Source organism: Lotus japonicus, chromosome 5, assembly GCF_012489685.1.
Source record: "Lotus japonicus ecotype B-129 chromosome 5, LjGifu_v1.2".
Classification (NCBI taxonomy): Eukaryota; Viridiplantae; Streptophyta; class Magnoliopsida; order Fabales; family Fabaceae; genus Lotus; species Lotus japonicus.
In genome coordinates, this window is record NC_080045.1 from 66,510,873 (window position 1) to 66,532,117 (window position 21,245).

Sequence of the window (21,245 nt, forward strand, 5' to 3'; positions counted from 1 at the left end):
AGTTTTCAAGAAATAAGTACATTCATAAATTATTCTCCAATAAAATCTTGAATTTTATCTTAATTTAAACTAGAAAGGTTATTGTTTTAAGAGGTAGTAACCTCTAGAAAGGTTATTGTTTCAATGATTTCTGAACAATAATCATTTTCAATTCTAAATCCTTATATTACTTTTGGTTAATATTTTTCTTTTTTATAAATATAACTTCACACAGCATTAACCTTGGTCGAAAGTAAGATTGTGAGATAGTAAGTATAAAAAGATACTTAAAAGAAAAAAAAAATTCAAAAAGTTAAGAGAAACGCAGACTACTTTTCCAGATAATAAGTACAACATAAAAACTAAAGTGAGTATAAAAGAAAGAAGAATAAGAAGAAAGTATTCAATACATAAAAACGTAAAAGTTTTAAAATAAACAAAAAAATTATCAAGTATTCTTGATCGGTTCTAGTTGGAAAAAAAAAAACTGAAAATCTAACATTATAGATTTATAATGGATTAAGTTCGGATTTTTAGTTGTGTAAACTAATTATCAAAACCAGTCTCAACCAATATAATTGCTTTGGTTTGAATTATGGGGAACTTCAAGTAAATCCAGTATGTAGAAACACCCCGAGCAGTAAGTGAAATAAAATTATGAGCATGGCTACTTTTGCTACAAGTCCTCAGCATGCTACTGAATACTGGACCCCAATTATCTGCTCTCTGGAAATCTATCCTCATATGACTGGGGTACCTGCCAGCACATACAAGATTTATAATAAATTTCATGAATATCTAGGAAATTAAATAAAAGGAAATAAAGCAAATATATGTGCTACCATGAAGCTTGCAGTGATCATCTTCCCTGCAAACCATCTTCCATGCAAGGCCCTTTGGGCACCTATTGCAGCTTGAGTAGCTTCAAATCTTAAGTAGACAAAACCAGCACTTTTCCTGTCAAAGAAACAATAATCAAATGAAAGTTGCACAATCTTATAGTCTTAGAGAAGTCAAAGAAGAAACATAAGATCTAGTTTACTCACTTATCAACATATATGTGCTTTAACTTCCCAAATTTAGAGCATTCTGCTTCAACATCTTCTTTAATATCCAAATCAAAATCCGGTTCCGTCTGCAGCACATCGAGCAGGTAATATCATTAGACAAAAACAGAAGTGTGGCAGAAAAAAAATTCCAAGTATAGGTTCAATTTAGCTACCTCAGCTTTGGGGTCAAACATATTCTTTAACATTAAGCATTCACTTGGAACACCAATAGTATCTACTGAAGGAATTGTAGCTGTGGGAATTTGGAGACCTCCAACTGGCAGGTTAAGGCTTGTGTTGTTGACAGCAGAATCACCAAGGAAACCAACCATGCTGCCGATAAAAGCACAAGAGGAGAGATTATATACTGTCATATTGTCTATTGATGATCTCAAAATATGAAAAGCAAAATGGCAAGGGATAAACCTTGGTGTAGTGCCACTACGATCCAACTTCTGCATGAGTGATGCTCGAGAAGATGCATTCAAGGACTGAAAATTTCAGAAAGGTTAGCTAAGAATCTGGTTTGTATATATAAACAGTTCAAGTAACTTTAGATTTAAATAAATAAAAACTAAGTGAATACCAAATTTCTAAGAGAAACAAACATATACGTGAAGCTAATAAAACAGAATACTTCACAATTGATTGAATATGTAGATCATTGTGATTTTGTGCTTGTTGATAAAGAAAGGGGTGGGAGACTTTTCTATGGGTAAAATGTTAAGTCAAGCATGGTACCCATATCATATAAGCAGGGTCTAATTTCAAACCATGTAATTACTAATAACAGCAATACGCAAGCAACAAGTGTAACCAATAGCTATCACCCTTTTAATAATTTAGTTTCATTATTGAAATTACTAGGATTAAAAAATGAAAAATAATTCATTACTAAAACATTCAGTACTTAATCAGCCAAATTTTCAGATCCAACACTTGTAAAGGATTTTCCCAGCATTAGTTTCCTACTTCCTAGACAATATTTGACCCCATAAATGAGTAATATTCCTTAATCCTCAGACCCTTAACAATTACTGCAACCAAGTGTAGAAATAAGGTGAGAATTTACTCATTCACCTGCTTAGATATAACTGAAATAAAGAAGAGTAAATTACTCCCAATAGTAAATTACTCCCAAGTGTAGTTGTTAGAAATTACAATGCAACAGTGAGCTACATGTATGCTTATTAAATAGAAGGAGATATCAGATATGTGTAATTTAGTAAAAAAAAATTGAGGTTGTGAGCAATTTTATTTTTTGAGAAATACAGTACTTACCAAGCCACCACCTTCATCATCATCAAAATCACCAGCATTTCCTCCAGCTTCTTGCATACCATTTTGATCAGTAACAGCTGATACCTGATGTCAGGGGTAAAACAGAGGCAGTGAGGTCATCCAATTTAGATCCTCTATACAAAGATCATCAGCAGAATGTCCACTTGGTAGGCAGTCATAAACTCAAGCTCAAATTAAAAGTATTGAATTTCTAAAACAACACAAGTTTTGGGAAAAAAGGGAAAAACTATAACAAAAATTCAGGAACGAAGGTAGTATTTGTTAGAAGACCCTAAACTAAAAAGGAGCGCCATAGGAAAAGGAGTGGGCCCTGGAGAACCAACAGTCCACAAGAGTCAAGCTGAAAGTGAGGGAAGAGTAATAAAATGAAGATTTAGTGAGGGGATAAAAAAGAAGGATAGGGAGAGTAGAAAAGAAAGATGGAAAAAGTAGAAGAGTTACAGTACTTTAATAGGAAACAAACTTTAGCAACATATAGCCTAAATTTAGTAAAAGAAGGTCAACTAAACTAATGATCTAAGAACAGATCAAAAGTACCTTGATAGTCCTGCCACCTATCTCCAATTGGCCATTCAAGCCCAGGGAATTTCTTGCATCTTCAAGACGGGCAAACTACATAAAAAAATTGATTCAGTCAACAACTCAACATGCATGGCAAGAAACAATTGCGACTAGCAGAAACCAGAAAGCATATCATAAAGCCATGTAGTAGAATGGCATCAGCACCAAGTACCAACTTTAACCACGAGTGAATTATTTAAGCTCAGATGATTAAATGCTTGATCAAACTCATTTGTAGCTAAAACCAAACAAGCCCAGCTTCATATTAGACTCAATTATTTAAATGATCTCATCTCAACCTTTGTGGGGTTTGGTATTAAGAGTCCACAAATAGCTCACGTAAGCATGCATCGAATACAAAGTTGTGATTAATTTATTGCATTTACCTGGACAATTGCAAAGTTATTTATTAGTCTTATATATACGACTTAACTAACCCCAACTTTCAAGAATCATACAATATAAGACCGTACAATTTTTTTTAAAATAAATTATACTATCTCCATCATTGACGATTCTATCTTCTAGTCTTAAGTCATCTTTATGAATGGACCAAATTCTACTACGACGATGGGAGCTCTACGGGTAACCCAGACAGAGAGTTTTGGTGGCCGTATCCGTGATTTAAATGGTAGTTGAGTGGTACTGATAGGTTTAGGCAGGTTTATTCAAGAAGAAGGACCCAGGTGTAATTAGTAATTAGTAAAAGGACTGGATTGTAATAAGCTGTTAGTTGTTAGCTGAAGCTGTTAGTTTGTTATCTGATAGCTGGCAACAGCTGTGAGCAGTTAGAGTCAGTTACAGTTGTTAGTTACAACTGAATAGTATAAATAGGTAGATTGATTGTAGAGGAAGGCATTGAAGTTAGAGTTTCATTCTGATTGTGGAATCAGAGAGAGATCGAGGGATCTCTAGGTTGAACCCTAACTCTGTGTTCTTCCCCAAATTTCCCAGATTTTCCCAATTTCACTGTAAATCCCTAATTCCCCTGTTATAGCTCAAATTGAGTAATTGCATTGTACTCTCTTCTCAGTTCAATAAAAGTATCTGATTTACCAGTGTTATCACTGGTATCAGAGCACCATCTTGGTGCCTGAGGGAGAAGCTCACGCGATTTTGCAACTCTGAATGGTCACGACTCGAACCATGTCTAGAAGCGAGAGTAGCTGGAACCAGGAACGAGAGGAATTGCGACAAGAAACTGAAGGATTGCGCACTCGATTGGAGTTGAATGAGGCGCGAACGAAGGTGGCAGAGGATCTCATCGCTTCTCTGCGAACTAGGCTGGAAACTCGCGATCGTGGATTCTCGGATGATGATGATTGCGAAAGCAGAAGGAACAGAGAGACACGGAATCAAGCTTCGGTCAAGAATCGATGGCGGAAACTGGAAATTCCCATTTTCTCTGGAACTGATGCAGTGGGGTGGACTCAGAAGCTGGAGAGATATTTTGCATTGAGAGAAGTTACTGATGAAGAAAGGATGCAAGCAACCATGGTGGCTTTGGAGGGACGGGCTCTCAGTTGGTACCAGTGGTGGGAGCGTTGCAATCCATCACCCTCTTAGGAAGCCTTCAAGCTGGCAATGGTAAGAAGATTTCAACCCTCTATGGTTCAAAATCCTTTTGAATTACTGTTATCTTTGAAGCAATTAGGTTCTGTAGATGATTATGTTGAAGAGTTTGAAAAATATGATGGTGCTTTGAAAGAAATTGACCATGATTTTGTGAGAGGAATCTTCCTCAATGGACTCAAAGAAGAGATTAAGGCTGAAGTGAGGCTTTTTGAACTGAACACTCTTCCTGAGGTTATTCAGAAGTCTTTGTTGATTGAACAAAAGAATTCGGTTGTCACCAAGAAAAGTGGAGGGTTTGTGAGATCTGTAGGTTCCTATAGAAGCAACAACTACAGTAAAACTGTAACTTTGGAACCTCAAAACAATGGAGAGCATAAGCAGGAAAATTCTGTTGGAACTTCCAGGAATGGGCCAGTTCCAGAAGCTGGCAGGGCAAGAGTTGAGGGCTACAAGCCTTTGACTGCAGCTGAAATGAAGGAAAAGAGAGAGAAAAACCTTTGTTTCAGGTGTGATGAACCTTTTAGTAGAGAACACAAGTGCAGGAATAGGCAGCTTAGAATGCTACTCTTGGAAGAAGAAGAAGAGGATTTGGAGGGGGGAGAGTTTGAAGATGCTTTATCTGGAGAGTTTAATTCTTTGCAGTTATCTCTCTGTTCAATGACTGGTTTTACTTCCCACAAGTCATGGAAAATGAAGGGCAGTATACAAGACCAAGAAGTGGTGGTTCTCATAGATTGTGGAGCCTCACATAGCTTCATTTCTAAGAAGCTGGTTAAGAGTTGTTATTACTAGTGGAAAACACACCATCTTACACAGTGGAAGTTGGGGATGGCTATAAGATTGGTTGTAAAGGGAAGTGTTCTAATCTGAAATTGATGATACAATCCTTAGAAGTCACTCAAGATTTTTACCTTTTTGGCCTCAATGGAATAGATCTGGTACTTGGTCTGGATTGGTTAGCTAGTTTAGGGGATATTAAAGCTAACTTTAGCAGAGGTTGTCATTGAAGAAGGATGGACACTGGTTTACCTTGGAAGGAGATCCAGCTTTGACAAGGTCTGAATTATCATATGGAGCTCTCATGCAAACCCTGTTGGAAGAAGGGGAAGGCTTGCTGATTCATTGTGAACAAGGAGACACAACAGGACAAAAGAATACAACCATTCCAGCAGACTTGGTTGCTGTTTTGGCCAAATTTGATTCAGTATTTCAAGATCCTCAGGGCTTACCTCCAAGAAGAAGGCATGACCATGCCATTCATCTGAAAGAGGGAGTTGACATACCAAATCTGAGGCCTTACAAGTGCCCTCACTACCAGAAAAATGAAATAGAGAAATTGGTGGCAGAAATGTTGGAAGGTGGGGTTATCAGGCCTAGTATCAGTCCTTATTCCAGCCCTATCATTTTGGTTAAGAAAAAGGATGGAGGGTGGAGATTTTGTGTTGATTTTAGGGCTCTTAACAAAATCACTATTCCAAATAAGTTCCCTATTCCTATTATAGAGGAACTTCTGGATGAAATTGGAGGTGCTAAGGTGTTCTCCAACCTGGATTTGAAATCAGGTTATCACCAAATACGGATGAAGGAAGAGGACATAGAAAAAACAGCTTTCCGCACACATGAGGGACACTATGAGTTCCTTGTGATGCCCTTTGGGCTCACAAATGCTCCTTCCACATTCCAAGCTCTTATGAATGAAGTCCTTAAGCCTTATTTGAGGAAATTTGCTTTAGTATTCTTTGATGACATTCTGGTTTATAGTCCAGATTTGTCAGCTCACTTTGAACACTTACATCTGGTTTTGTCCTTGTTAGAGCAGAATTCACTCATGGCTAATAGGAAAAAATGCACCTTTGGCCAGACAAGCTTGGAGTATTTGGGCCATACTATTTCAGGAGATGGAGTGGCAGCAGAACAATCTAAGGTGGAGGCCATAAAAGATTGGCCAATCCCTAGAGAGATTAAGGGGTTGAGGGGTTTCCTAGGGCTCATTGGTTATTATAGGCGATTTGTGCAAAATTATGGTAAAATTGCAAAGCCATTGACTGATTTGTTAAAGAAAGAGGGGTTTAAGTGGACACCAGCAGCTACTGAGGCTTTTGATAAGCTTAAAACAGCTATGATCAATTTGTCATTATTGGCTGTACCTGATTTTTCCAAACAGTTTGTGGTAGAAACAGATGCTTCAAGCAAAGGACTGGGTGCTGTTCTCATGCAAGAGGGCAGACCACTAGCCTTTTGGAGTAAAGGCCTGTCTCCAAGAGCACAACAGAAGTCAATATATGAGAGGGAACTCATGGCACTTGTTCAAGCCATACAGAAGTGGAGGCACTACCTCCTGGGAAGACACTTTGTCATAAAGACAGATCAAAGGAGTTTGAAATTTTTGAATGATCAGAGATTGTTTACTGATGAGCAGTTTAAATGGGCAGTGAAATTAGTGGGTCTGGATTTTGAGATCCAGTACAAACCTGGAAGTGAAAATTCTGCAGTCGATGCACTTTCTAGAAAAATGATGTATTCAGCCATTTCTGTTATTTCTGCAGCTGATAAAGATGAATGGAATTCAGAGCTTCACCAGGATCCTAAAGTTGTTAAATTGATTCAGGACCTTCTCATTTCCCCTACCTCTCATAGTGGGTACAGTTTCAAAAATGGATTTCTTTATTATAAACATAGGCTGGTCTTGCCAAAGAACTCCAATAGGATCCCTATGATCCTTTCTGAATGTCATGCAACACCAATGGGGGGACATTCTGGTCATTTCAGAACCTACAAGAAGATAGCAAGTTTCCTATATTGGGAAGGAATGAAGGCTGACATAAGGAAATTTGTGGAGGAGTGTGATATTTGCCAAAGGAACAAATATTCTACCTAAGCTCCAGGGGGGTTGTTACAACCATTGCCTATTCCTACTGAAGTTTGGATGGATATTTCCATGGATTTTGTTGGGGGGCTACCCAGGGTTAGGGGAAAAGATACTATTTTTGTGGTAGTAGACAGGCTCTCTAAGTTTGCCCATTTCTTTGCACTAGGGCATCCTTTTACAGCTAAAGATGTTGCTCTGATTTTCATCAGAGAAGTGGTTAAGCTCCATGGATTTCCTACTACTATCATTTATGATAGGGACCCCTTGTTCCTTAGTCAGTTTTGGAAGGAAATTTTCCGGTTGGCTGGAACTCAACTGAAATTAAGCACCTCATACCATCCACAAACTGATGGCCAGACTGAGGTGGTCAATAGTTGCTTGGAGACCTATTTGAGGTGTTTTGTTGGCCCTAAACCCAAGCAATGGCTGGACTGGTTATCATGGGCAGAATTCTGGTTTAACACCAATTTTCATGGTTCTGCAGGGATGTCTCCATTTAGAGCCTTGTATGGAAGGGATCCTCCCATTCTTTTGAAGGCTGGAGCTATTCCTTCAAGGGTGGAGGAAGTTAACCAGCTATTTTTGCACAGGGATGCTATCCTAGAAGAGCTGAAAGGGAACTTGACTAAGGCTCAAAACCAGATGAAATTGCAGGCTGATAAACATAGAAGGAATGTGGAGTTCAAGGAAGGGGACTGGGTGTATCTCAAAATACAACCTTACAAACTTAAGTCCTTAGCTTCTAGACCCTTTGCTAAGCTCGCTCCAAGGTTCTATGGCCCATATCAGATTCTGAGTCGAGTTGGGCCAGTAGCTTACAAGTTAGAGCTTCCACTTCATGCTAGAATTCATGCAGTTTTTCATGTGTCCCTTTTAAAGAAAGCTTTGAAGCCAGATCAGCAACCTCATCCATTGCCTCCTATGCTCAATGAAGAGTTGGAATTAGAAGTAACACCTGCTGAAGTGAAAGCTACACGAGAGGATGCTTTTGGCAACTTGGAAGTCCTTGTGAGCTGGGACACTTTGCCATCTTGTGATAATTCATGGGAGTCAGCTGCTAAGATACAAGAACTTTTCCCTTCTTTTCCCCTTGAGGACAAGGTCAAACTTTTAGGGGGAAGTATTGATAGGTTTAGGCAGGTTTATTCAAGAAGAAGGACCCAGGTGTAATTAGTAATTAGTAAAAGGACTGGATTGTAATAAGCTGTTAGTTGTTAGCTCAGATTAAAAAAAAAAAGTAACTAAAGTTTTTTTATGGAAAGCAAAAAGTAACTGAAGTTATAAGATTAACCTGCACAAAGCCAAAACCTTTGCACTGCCCACTTTCATCAGGAGGCAGCTGGACCAGTTCAACCTGACCAAATGCTTCAAAGACCTAAACAATTTAACAAATTGGAAAAATTAATAATACAATCATTTACAAGCAATGTTAGAAAAAAAAATACCATCATTAAACTGCAATACAAAAGCAAAATATTGACTACCAAATAGTTAAAAAGAAAAATAAATTATTAAACGTAATGAAAAGAAGATGAATAGAGAAATTATATTTTAAAACGAATTATCCAAGGGTAAAACAAACAAGATGTGCTCACCCCACGCAGATCAGCTTCAGTAATATTGAAATGCAGATTGCCAACATACACTCTTCTAGCACCCCCAGAATAAGGGCCACCTCCAAGTCCAGTGGATCCATTAGCAACAGATGCTGTGGACTGAACCAAATTCTTTTCTGCTTCTGATGGCTTCACCATCACAGGATGACCAAGAATAGGTTGGCCTGAAAGTGCTATTGCCATGGGTACGGACATGGCATCATAGAACTCAATATACCTGCAAACAAAGATAGCAGCACATAATAATACAAAGCCATTGAAGACAAGATTCACAGTTTTAGATCAAGTGGCCAAGTGATTGATCCGGTGCTTTTTCGATGGGGAGAATACAAAAGATCATTGCTTTGATGGAGATTTTGGGGAAACAACATACATACATGTGTATTTATGCATGTATATATGAGGGATTAGAGGAATTAATCTTGACCAACCAAATAAGATTGAAAGGTCAAAATTAACTCCTCTCAAGCTCCGTCTCCCTTTCTACACGCACACAAAGGCGTTAATTTACATTTCCTTACATCATAAAATACATCAGCTTTAATAATTGTTCAACCCAAAAGTAATGTTCATAAAATTAGTATCATTAAAGTAACAAGGATTTCTAAACTCATTAAAGTGCTACTAATTTTAATATAATCCTATCCAGCTAACTCTATTCCTGACTGCCTTTTCATGTTAGAAGCCAAAGATGCTGAAATGAGAACAATATGATAGACTGAAATAATGATTAGATAATATAATTAAGAGGAGCAACAAATTGTTTTAGATCTGATCTAAGTTATGTGATGCTTACCCAACACCCTTAGAACGTCTTGAATTGCGGTCCATAATCAAGCGAACATCTCGCACCTGTAAAAAATAGACTACAGGCGTCAGGAAGACATAAATTGAAGAAAAAATGACTCTTTGTAACCCAAAAATAAAAAAAAACACAAAAAATAATGATTTATGACTTCAAATCCACCTGACAGTGTGACACTATATACACTATCAGTAAGCAGGAAAATGCAACATATTCTTTCTTCTGCTCTAGTTTTATCAAGTTAATTGAATTGCAAGTTATTAAATATAATGGGTTTCCAGATAAATCACAGAAATGCTATATACCTTACAGATCTAAATTTCAACAGGCAATCTTACTCTTTAAGAGAGACAAGGATCTATTGGATTCAAAGGTCAAAAGGAAATATATATTTTTCCACTAATGAAGTCAGAATTCATTTTCAAGTATTATACTTCAAGATTAATGTCAACCACAGTAACAGAAGAAACCAATTTTGACCTAAGTAAAAAGGTATATGGAATTTTACGACCTTGCCAGCCCTTGAGAAGAATTCATATACATCTCTTTCATCCGCTTTAAGAGAAATCTGTGAAATACTTTGAACATTAGATCTGGAAGTAAATGATATCAACACAAAGATCATATGATTGCATCCGAGATGTATCAGTTATACCTGATAAGCAAATACAGTTCTTTGATCTCTTTCCGGATCAACCTCAGGTTCTGCCTTTTCTTCCTTTTTCTCTTTATGTCGTCTGCAAGAAAACCCAAAAAAAATTGTACCCCAAGTAGTTGGAATACATTCAACCTCTTCGTATCAGTTCATATTCGAAAATAATAATAACAGCTATATAACAAACAAATAACCGTTGCATAAACCATGTTTTCGCAGCACACAATTTTTTCATGCTCCTTAAATTTGCAACATGGAAGCAAATTGTCTTTAAATGTATAAAGCCCAATTCCACATGAAAATAGGCCTGCAGGGAACTAGAATAAGTTAACATGAAATCTGCAGGTAACATAGGTTTGAATTCATGACATTGCTTCTTGAACTCAAAAAGAATCAAACCTGGACATTGTGAGAAATGGTAATTTAAGGGAACAAATGTCATCCAATGGCTATTAACACAAGATTATGTACCTTCTATAAATAAAACAAAATGTTATATTGAAACAGCATCACCAACTTTGATTGATGGCAGAACGAGAGATTGAGTGACCTAAATGCATTAAGTTGAAACCTGTTAAGAGCTTGTGTACTGAATAAGAGAAACCACGAGCATAAAGAACAAAATCGATTTCACACATAAAAACTAGTTTCACATAAGAAGTCACTAGTGACATGATTAAATTGAAAGTAAGAATCAGCAGCAACAGGACAGAACAGGACACAAAAAGACATCCTATCACTAGGTCAATAGAATCCCAGATAGACAAAACTAAAGGATTTTATCACATTAGTGAAAGCTAAGGTGCAAAATATGAAAATGAAAAGCAAAAATGTCGCAACAGAGGACCCAGGGCTATCCATGAACAACAAGCACTGATGGACTGGACTTCATGAGATAGTTACACAAGCCAAATCATGAACCTATGGATATAGAAAATGTATACAAAGAGAAAATGGCAACTGAAGTGCAATATATTATTTTTTATTAATCACAACTGACACCAATCTATGACATGTGGTGTAAAACAGTGACCAACATGTAGCCAAATGAACATTGTTTTGTCCACAGGCATCAGAAGATGAATTGCTTCTCTTAAGTACTGCCCATTACTCCCACACCAGCATTTCTGCAACAGAATAAATGAAATTAAGCAACTGAGTTCAAAGGGTAAGGAGAACGAATAACAAGGCATCGCACTGCTGCAACAAACATCCAAACACTCCCAATCTTGCAATGCATGCTTTCAGATGCACTCCAGAAGGGAGAAACTTTTGAAACCCAAGACCTGAGGTTCCAGTGCCTGGCCCCATTGCCAGTAAGACCATCTGATTACCGCTCTACCATATCTGCGAGTTCCCAGAATCTAATGTTCAATATGCAGAAGCTTTAAGACTGTGAAACAGCATAGCTAATCCTATATGTTCAGGAACCACTATTCTTAAATTTAGTTCAGACATTGCGATCAATACAACCGATTAACCAAACATACAATAACCCTCATAGCAGAGATGAAAAGCAAGAGAAGCCTATCCACAAACAACCACATAGATTCACGAGCATCAATCCAAATAAGTCTCCATTGTTGAAAAACCAATGTAGTAGTGAGTCAAGAAAACATAACACAAGGATGTCAAAACTCTAAATAACTATCAACTCCAAAAAAATGTTACCATTGTATAATCAAAAGCAGAAAATAAAATGATAAATAAGAATACCTGGTGGTGCCTTCTCTATCGCGTTCGATTGTTTCCCTCGCCCTTTCTCTGTCTCCATAATCCTTATCCTGGTTTCTTCCATTGCCTCTATAGTCCCTATCGCGACTCTTCTCTCCGTCTCTGCCATCCAGCTCACTTGGAACCAGTCTTTCAGATCTACTTCTGCTTCGCCGCAAGCTCTCTTTCTCCCTTTCCCTTTCGCTCTCACTCGCACGGTCCCTTCGTTGGTCTCTTTCTCTATCTCTGTCTCTCTCCCTTCCATGCTTATCTTCATTGTCTCTATCCCTCCCTCTCTTCCTATCCCTATACCCCTCAGAGCCTCTATGCCGGTCCTTGTCCCTGTCCCCATCTCGCGACCGTGAACGGTGACGCGAAGAGCCTCGTTCTTTCTGCCTGTCATAACCATCGTCCTTCTCAATATCCCTATGCTTGGAACTCCGACTACTACGGCGGTGTCTCTCTTCTGATTTTCCCCCTGCGTCACCACCATTTTGATTCTCCTTCAACAGTTCAGGATTTTCAACTGTTTTCTCCAAATAATCATATTCATCGAAATCCATTACTAGTACTACTCTGTGGAACTTCCACTATCAGAAAAAAACAGTGGAAAATTTGGGGGTGATGCTGCAATGGAACAGTGCGTGAAACGATGAATCGCCTGGTTGAGGGAAGAAACGGTTGCGAGTTCGAAAAACCAGAAGAAGCGCTAGGGTTTGTGAGAGCTTCGAAACAAAGTGGAAACGCGGTGAGTTAACTCAGTCTAGCTCGCTCTATTTTTCTTCATCGACGTGTTACATGGATTTGGGCCTTTTTTTTTCTGATTTGGGCTTTTTTAGATTCATCTTGTTGGACCGTGAATTATAAGGGATTCGAGTTGATTTATTTGTTTTGTTTCGATTTTTTTTAAATAAAATTTGCAAAATTATAATAATGTCTTGTGCTATTTTTTGGACGAAATTTTTAAATGGGAATAAATTGAAAAGAAGGTGATAGTTTTAATTAATTAAACTGAAAATACAAATAGAAACAAAAAGTAAAAATGAAAATGAAAATAGAAATAGGTTCTAGTTTTTAGTGAAATTTGAGTCAAACGGAGTTAAAGTAAGATTGTTAGTTTTGAATAAGACTAAAGCAAGTGGTGCATTGTTATATTGCTCTTTTATGTTATATTTGGCTTGAAGGAGGTGAGGGATTCTAAAAATTGCATGGTTGGAGTGGAATGAGGGAGGGATTTAGGTAGCCAAAACTCATCCTCATACATTTTGGACTCCCCTTCAATGTTGAGGATATGAAGGTGGACAAAACCAGTTATTTTAGTCTTTTTTTCTCCTCCATAAAACTCTCACAAGAACCATTTTCCCCAGCCTAACATACACAATCTGAGGAATCCCACCTGAGTCACCTGCCCAACCCAACTGAGCACATCACATCTGACAAACCCAACGGCATTCGATTTGTAAATTCATGACAACAATTTGCTACGGTTTGAGAATTTTCCATCTTTACCTGAGACCGCACTCGACCTACCCTCAGCCCTAAAGGTTGTGGCATGCACAAGTAGTAATCATATCTGCTGCCTCAGTGCACATTAAACAATAATAGAATCACATAATACATCAAAATTTCCCCTGGGGTAGTTAACAAACCCCTTCTCCACAAAATCAAAATTGTGTTTCGATTCCAAAAGTAACATTATTAAATGATGCAAAACACCTCAAAAAACTGAGGCGTCAGCCAAGATAAATACAGCTGCAAGCCTGTGAATGTGTTACTCATAGTTTCATCCATCCATGTTTCTAAACAAAATAGTCTGTCATGAGACCATGTTTGTCATTATCATGAATATATTAGTTAAGCCTATCTATTCTATGCAAGAGTTGCCAACACCCTTTATCTAATCTGTTTGGAGTTCCGCCACCAATGCTTAAAAGCACTTTCAAGGGAAATTCATATCTCACAATAGATTGCAACGGAAGTCCAAAGACACTAAGTGCGAGTTTGGAAATTCTTCCACATTTGAATAGTTGATTCTAAAGTCAGAATCAGTTCTGGAAAGAAGCTTTTGTGAATAGTTACTGGTTGCCAGAATTGATTCTGATGAAAAATAAGTTGATCCAAACAAGCTATATGTGTTGTTTCTCGAACTCACTGAGACTAGTACAGCCCTGAGAGTTCCCTTCTTTGCGCCTAGGCATCCCTACTGTTACTACCTTGTGCCTCAGGACCTTTAGAAGCACTGAAAATGCCAAAACCAGTACGTGGGGTAGTGGGAGCTCCAGGGTTCCTGGTGACAGTGTCAGGTGAAGGAATTGAGTTTCTTGATCCAGGAGTTATGTTAATACCTTGGTTGGTATTTTCAATTCTGGGATGAACATTGCTATCGACCTGGGCATGCCTCATCTGATTCGGATTCGAGGGTGTCCACCTGGCTCCATCTCTTACTCCTGGACCTGTGTTATTTGGTGCTGTTTGTTGGTATCGGTTTCTCGGCTCATTCGGATTTGAGGGTGTTGATCTGACTCCATCCCTTACGCCTGGACCTGTGTTATTTGATGCTGTTTGTTGGTATCGGTTTCTCGGCTCATTCGGATTCGAGGGTGACAATCTGACTCCATCTCTTACTCCTGGACCTGTGTTATTTGATGCTGTTTGTTGGTATCGGTTTCTCGGCTCATTCGGATTCGAGGGTGTCCATCTGCCTCCATCTCTTACTCCTGGACCTGTAGTATTTGGTGGTATTGTTTGTTGGAACCGGTTTCTAGGATCAGTTCTTTGGTACCTGTTCTCGGCCACAGCAGGAGGCACTTGCGTGTTGGGCGTGTTGGAACGAGACTTGTTTTCGCCCGGATGATCAGCTCTTTTATACCTATTTTCTAACACAGCAGGAGATCCTGAATCTTTGTCTTTGGTACTCGCATCCGAGAAGAAAATATGATTGTCACCATCAGAAATCACCTCCTCAAACTTAAACCCAGATTCAGCAGAATTGTGATTCTTATCTTCAATAGAATCACTAGAATTGGCACTTCCCTCCTCAGCCTTCAGAGCCATCTGTGCCGCATCTTGAGGTTTTTTCGCACCTTTCTTGGATGGTCCATATTTAACATGTCTGACTACCATATAGACTTCTTTTCTTGCTATATGTGGTCCACTCTCCACAACACAGACATCTTCTATCTGCAAAGAGCTTTTACGATATAGAACCGAAGGATAATAAAGAAAAATACTGGTAAAAATTAGCCAGGTAACACAGAATAAAGCAGGAGCCATTGTACCTGAGCCAAAAGACGAGACAAAGATGATCCTGCCAAGTCTGCATTTTCATTGCTTGATGTTGCCTTGCACTATTTAGAAACATGAAAAGGCAATCGTGACTGAGTTAACTAACAATACATCAAATCAAAGCTTTGCATGAGGCAACGGATGAATGCGACATATGTTGTTCAAAGATATATATCGTAAAAGATTATCTCATTCTCTTCTCCTCTTATCATTTATCAAAACTAGATGCACCCTCAACCTTTTGCATGGAAAGCAAACACAGTTTCTAACATAAAGAAACACAATGACATAGGGGGTGTTTGTTTCAAGGCGTACCATTGTATTCCTTGAAATTATATTCCCAGAAACACTGTAACAAAGGTTGTTTCTCCCAGTAAATTCATAAATATGTTTGGTTACCATTTAATATTTTTTCAAATTATTTCGTCCAAAAAAAAAAAGGGAAACAGAATGGAATGCGGGTGCAAAGTTATGGGAAAGGAAAAGACTTACCTCTCACTATAGGAATAAAGGCAAGGGAAACATGGGCATTTACTTTTCCTAGTAATCAATAATAACTAGGAATACTTTTACAAAGTTTGAATTTTGTACCATGCATGAGAATGTTAAATTTGCGAGTTTGGAATTATCTAGATGCCTAGAAATGAACACACTCTTTAAGAGATTGGTCCCCAAACACCATGGAGACAGTACAGAAGGAAAAGATGAATCAAAATCAGACAGGGGGAATATGCCATATATGAAAAGAGATTAAGAGAGTACCTTCACCCTATAACCCTTCTCCATTAACTTTTTAACCATATCTGCTTTCATCTTAATATCTTTTGATTCCTGAAAACATTAACAGAAATTTCAATACATCCAAACCCATTTTCCAGGTTCATGAAATTAAATATGACAGCCCCTCAAAGTACATATACCAGAAACCTTTTAAGTTAAAACCAAAGACATAACATCTTGCAGTTTCAACATTTCTCTCTACAAATTGTATCTTGATGGTTAACTCCTTCACCAGATCACTTGTTTGATTCAAATGGCACCAAGTGTCTCCCTCTTTTAGTCCAGGCACCAAAAGCCTTGGACTAGATTATAGAATGCAACAAGTAAAGAACCTGAATATTTGCATGTATACTAATACCACAACGTAGGTCCCCAGACATATATAGGCCTAGCTAAAACTGCTAAGTATTGCTTTTAGAACCCATCAACAAGACCACAATTGGAGACCTAGTGAAAACTAAGTGCTACTGGACTTAATTTACAATAGACTATTCACAATTCTGAGATGAAATAAATATACTTGCTAAAATATTTATAAGATAAGATTTCAAAGCAAGAAAACTTACAGTTTTTTCAGAAATTCGCACTTCCTTACATTCCCCCTTTCGCAATGTCACCTCAGACTGCATTTTTCAGAAAAAATGATTAAGAAAACTATACTACATCGAAAGATTAAATATTTGTCCTTGACAACTCCCTAAACATGTAATTACAGCAGTATAAGTGTATAACTGAGTAATTAAAATGCATAGCACCCACTGAAAAATGAAACATGTTTTTTTACCATATTAGTCAAAGAACGTGGGGGATGAGAATTATGGGAGATCAAGAACTTTTCAAGCACACTAAATATAGGGTTCTGTTTCCGTTTCAGAACTTGAAAAGCAAGGCTTTACATCCTAGTTCCTAGAGTTTCATATTTCAACTATCCTTGCTATAAGAAAGCTAGCTGCAACAGGATAATTCGTTGGAATTATGAGAATAGAGCAAGGATTTCACTCAGCATATTCATTTTGCTCAGTGCCAGAGCTTTTTCCTGGTTTTTTCTTTCCTTCAAATCAGTCGCTCAATGGTTGAAATTTGAGTTAGACATTATGAGCCTGGTCAGTGTGCGGCAAGACATGGGAACATAAATCTGATTCTTTAGCCAGGCATATTATTATGAAGGGCACAAGACCCGCCAAACATAATCAAATTCTTTCCAAGTTGGCAGGCACATAGTAGCTCCACAGGAATCATCCAATTGTCCACAGTCAAACCCATTCTTAGCAAGTCAATCTTGACTTGAAAAAAAGTGGAAAATAAGTCCATGCAAAACATGAAAAGAAATCCCAACTTATATATCACATTACTTCATTATACTCATTGCCGATTATGTTGCCATCATTTTTAGCAATTAGCATGCAATATGAAACATGTACTTTTATCAGTCGTTTGCTAATAAAGATTCATATGTTATTACTAAATTGAAATGACCAGGAGAAAAACTCTTATCACTGATTTCAACCAAAAGCAATTAAAGAAACTTCACAAGCAACTTGGAAACAATTGCATTAATCAAAAGCATACTCCACCTTGCTTTTAGCACGCTCCTTATCCTTTTCTTGTTTTTTGTAAGCTTCCTTGTGGAAGTCCATAATCTTACAAACTGGTGGCTTAGCATTTTTATCAACCTGTAACATGACCAAGTACTCTCATAATAAATGTCACAAGATATATGGGGAAGCAAATTTTAATGCTTAAGAGTTTGACAGATATGATGCATGGGTATATAGTCGACCAACGTTCATAAAATATCACAAATATTAGGGATATGTTGTATTTGGTGATTAAAATTATCACTATTTTTTTCTTTGAAACCCACAACAATGTAATGTTAAACATACACCCTCGACTCATTACCCCAACTTACGGTTAGAAGGATTTAAGGGCTAAGGCCATCCCCATAATAACGGAATGACATAAAAAAATGAAGGAAAAAAAAAACACCAGGACAGGAATGCAGAAAAAGAAAAAGAAAAGAACAATTCCTTCAGTAAATGATGAATTTCCGACATAACCTACTTTAACTCAGCATCTATATTTTGCATGTATCTCTTAAAAAATACACAGTTAACATGGGGAAAGAATTAAAAAAATCATTTACCTCAACTAGATCAAGTTTAAGATTCCTGGCACGTTCCAATGCTTGAAACCTTGACACTACTGTATGCCCTGCATGGACTCATATTTAGAGGGACATCCAAAGCTCAACCAAAACTTTTCTGTGCATAGATAAAGTAAATGGCACACAGCTGATTTTCCAAGTCCGTGTAGTAATTTCTATAGCTCTAAGCAGTACATATTCACCCTCCAAAGTTTCAAGGACATATATCCTTTATTATGTGTATGTTTCTGATTTCTTCATGTAACTTTAAATTCCTAGCGCTAAGCAAGCAACTGCAGGCTATATTGAAGTTGATTTTAGTAGTAAACTGTAAGGGTTTGATATCAAGCAGGGGAAAACAATTATCTAATATGAATATATGATGAGCAAATGTGGTACGATTGCCAAAAAATAGCTAGGAAATTGTATGGCCTAGCATTTTTCTAATAATAGAGTGTCTCGCTTTATGCTCATACGACGAGAGTTTAAAAATGAATAAAACTAAGATGTCAGATTTAACAGACACATGCAATGCCACCAATCAGGATAATAAGTTAATAACATAAACAAAGCTACAAAAATAAACAACCAAACCAGCGTCGATTTAAAATGTGGGTCGTGGGTTTACCATCATCTGACACAAGTCTGATAAATTGAGCTCTGATTTCGTCATTCAGCCGTGGCCCATTGTCCTCCTCCTTCTTGGGCTTTGGTTGAAACTGAAAACCCAGAAAACATCATCAAATTCAAGGAGTACCAATTTTAACCACCAATGCCTAATACAATGAGCAATAACAACACAATACGAGTGTATGTCTGAAGGAGTTTATTTGAGTTTATCTTACAACATGCACACACAAAAAAGTGTTCAATCAAGCTTATAAGCTCTTTTGAGCTAAAAGAGCTTATTTTAATAAATTTCTCAAATTAGCCCGTGATTGAACACTTACATATATGTTTGTTTGAGCTTATTTCGATAAGTTTCGCAAATAATAAATGCTTAAGTGATAAGTGCTTATTGACATAAGTGTCTAATTAAGTTGTTTATCCAAATACACCTAAGAAAACAGATTATAAGCAACAAAAATGCCCTCCATTTAGATGATAAAAGTAATATACTAATCCAAAACCAGTCTCAAATCACAAATCACTAAGCAACCCATTTCCAATCACAACCTTGATATCCTCAAGTCTGATCAACAACAGAAAGTTTGAAAAAATTTACCTGAATGGGAGCAGCGAAAAACCTGACGCTATTATAAACACTTGAGGGTCTACCATGAAAAACCGAGCACGGACGTGGAATCTCCGAAGGGTAAGGTTTGGGGGTGGAATTCAATGAAGAATCATGCGGAAGACGAATGTAGCATCTGCGCAATTGGATGCACACGGTTTTCAGCTTACGTTTTCCGATTTGGTGCAGAAACGCCATTACCTCAACGAATCAAACTGAGGTTTGTGTGTGTTTGGGAGAAAACGAAAACGAACAACAACCTCAAAGTGTTTTGTTATGTTCGTGACAGTGCCATAGTTGAGTTGTGAAATTTTTTTTTGGTATAGAGTTGTGTGATTGGGTTGTGTTCAGTCTTTGGGTTAGGGACTTAGGCCCAAAAGATTTGGGTGATTCTTTTATCACCCTTCACATATCTTTTCCCACCAACAATTTAGCTTTTCTAAAATACCCTCATAATACACATGTCACCGAAGGAAAGCTAATGTGGTAAAGAGCTAGGGACATAAGGGTTGGGTGGGATGAAGGGTGAAGGTCCCGAGTTCGACTCCGGAGGATGGACTATTTTTTTTTTTGTTACAATAGGAAAAGTAACAGTAAAGGAAAACTATCTAATTGCATCTAGGTATAGCGATCCATAAAAAAAGAGGGGGACTCTTCCACACTTGAACAGGGGACCCAAGTCTACAAGCTTCTCGAGCTAAAGCATCCGCTGTGTTATTTCTGTCTTGTCCAATATGCACCAGCTTGATTTCCTCGAAGTTAACCATAAATTGTCGAACCCGGTTGATATCCTCATAATTCCAAAAATTTGTGGTATCCATCCATGTTTGCAGCACGTTAACAAGGTGAGCACAATCGGATAGACAATCCACCTTCCAAAAACTAGTATCATGCTAGTTCTAAGATATACGAACCATATTGGTTGTAAGGTGTGGTAACAAGATAAAAGCCGCACGTAGGCGGTTAGTACTCGCAATTTTTTCTTTAGTGAAAGGAAGATGGGGTCCACTTGTCAGTACTCGCAAAAAAAAGTGTAACCTCGTATAAAGGGAATTATACCCACTATAATAGATTTCTCAATTTTTATCATTTTTTAATATTAAAATTAAAAGGACTTTCTATTTTTGGCCCATATGTATTTTAAATTTTATTAGGACCCTTACCTCTCCATTTTCTACACTAGTTAACAACAGTTTGTTTATTTAGGTCTTTCATGACACTGTAATTAATTTAATATTTCATCACAATGCCTTTCAAAGATATCTAAACTACTAGAAAAAAGAAATTGTACGTCCATTAACACACTCCATATGCTCTTTTATCATTTCAGTGCACTTTTTATTCTATCTAATTATTTTTACAGAGTGTAAAACAATTTTACACTGACAATCAATCACAACATGTCACGTATGAGGAATAATAACTTTATTTTAAATTATAATTAAAACAAAGATATATTTCATGATGTGGCAGAATTCAACTGAGCGTCTGTGTAAAAAAAAACGTTTACCCTGACAATGTATTTCCATTACACTCTTATTTTTATGCATTTTCTCTTTTTATATATCTTCCATGGTGTGTAATTGGTAATGAAATGCAAAGGGTTAATACATTTTTTTTTTCTTAGTAAGACAGTTCTCAGCAACATTACAACTTTCAATAGATATTTTTTATTG

General features: G+C 37.4%; 2 protein-coding genes across 9 annotated transcripts; both read right to left on the reverse strand.

The window, feature by feature from the left end:
• Positions 1 to 368: 368 nt before the first annotated feature.
• Positions 369 to 12,887, reverse strand: LOC130716618 (uncharacterized). 8 transcript variants are annotated; one of them, XM_057566600.1, is made up of 14 exons: positions 12,128 to 12,266; positions 10,883 to 10,961; positions 10,606 to 10,718; positions 10,412 to 10,493; positions 10,268 to 10,324; positions 9,748 to 9,803; positions 8,931 to 9,168; positions 8,627 to 8,710; positions 2,868 to 2,942; positions 2,310 to 2,393; positions 1,202 to 1,519; positions 1,026 to 1,114; positions 822 to 936; positions 369 to 736 (listed from the first exon to the last, which is right to left on the reverse strand). In XM_057566600.1, the coding sequence occupies exons 3-14, from the start codon at positions 10,644 to 10,646 to the stop codon at positions 695 to 697; spliced, it is 1,281 nt and encodes a 426-aa protein (XP_057422583.1). In that variant the 5' UTR covers positions 10,647 to 10,718; positions 10,883 to 10,961; positions 12,128 to 12,266; the 3' UTR covers positions 369 to 694. The 8 variants fall into 8 exon arrangements, with proteins under 8 accessions (XP_057422583.1, XP_057422582.1, XP_057422576.1 ...); XM_057566599.1 differs by lacking the exon at positions 12,128 to 12,266 and adding an exon at positions 11,449 to 11,564; XM_057566593.1 differs by lacking the exons at positions 10,606 to 10,718; positions 10,883 to 10,961 and having other exon boundaries at positions 1,202 to 1,361; positions 1,455 to 1,519; positions 12,128 to 12,886.
• An 836-nt stretch (positions 12,888 to 13,723) lies between these two features.
• Positions 13,724 to 19,860, reverse strand: LOC130718202 (translation initiation factor IF3-1, mitochondrial). Its single transcript, XM_057568717.1, has 8 exons — positions 19,561 to 19,860; positions 18,964 to 19,054; positions 18,336 to 18,403; positions 17,764 to 17,862; positions 16,756 to 16,812; positions 16,172 to 16,240; positions 15,403 to 15,471; positions 13,724 to 15,304 (listed from the first exon to the last, which is right to left on the reverse strand). Exons 1-8 carry the CDS (start codon positions 19,765 to 19,767, stop codon positions 14,315 to 14,317), a joined length of 1,650 nt encoding a protein of 549 aa, XP_057424700.1. The 5' UTR covers positions 19,768 to 19,860; the 3' UTR covers positions 13,724 to 14,314.
• Positions 19,861 to 21,245: the final 1,385 nt, after the last annotated feature.

Bases quoted from the DNA above. Each gene is read 5' to 3' on its own strand.
- LOC130718202 (XM_057568717.1), bottom strand. From the start codon at position 19,767: ATGGCGTTTCTGCACCAAATCGGAAAACGTAAGCTGAAAACCGTGTGC. The intron at 18,404-18,963 runs GTAAACCCACGA...GAGTCCATGCAG, and splicing joins CAGACTTGTGTCAGATGATG to GGCATACAGTAGTGTCAAGG. The intron at 16,813-17,763 runs GTGGAGTATGCT...TGAAAAATGCAG, and splicing joins AGGAGCGTGCTAAAAGCAAG to TCTGAGGTGACATTGCGAAA.
- LOC130716618 (XM_057566592.1), bottom strand. From the start codon at position 12,687: ATGGATTTCGATGAATATGATTATTTGGAGAAAACAGTTGAAAATCCT. The intron at 10,494-12,127 runs GTATTCTTATTT...GTTTTCTTGCAG, and splicing joins GATAGAGAAGGCACCACCAG to ACGACATAAAGAGAAAAAGG. The intron at 9,169-9,747 runs GTAAGCATCACA...CTTTGTTTGCAG, and splicing joins AGACGTTCTAAGGGTGTTGG to GTATATTGAGTTCTATGATG.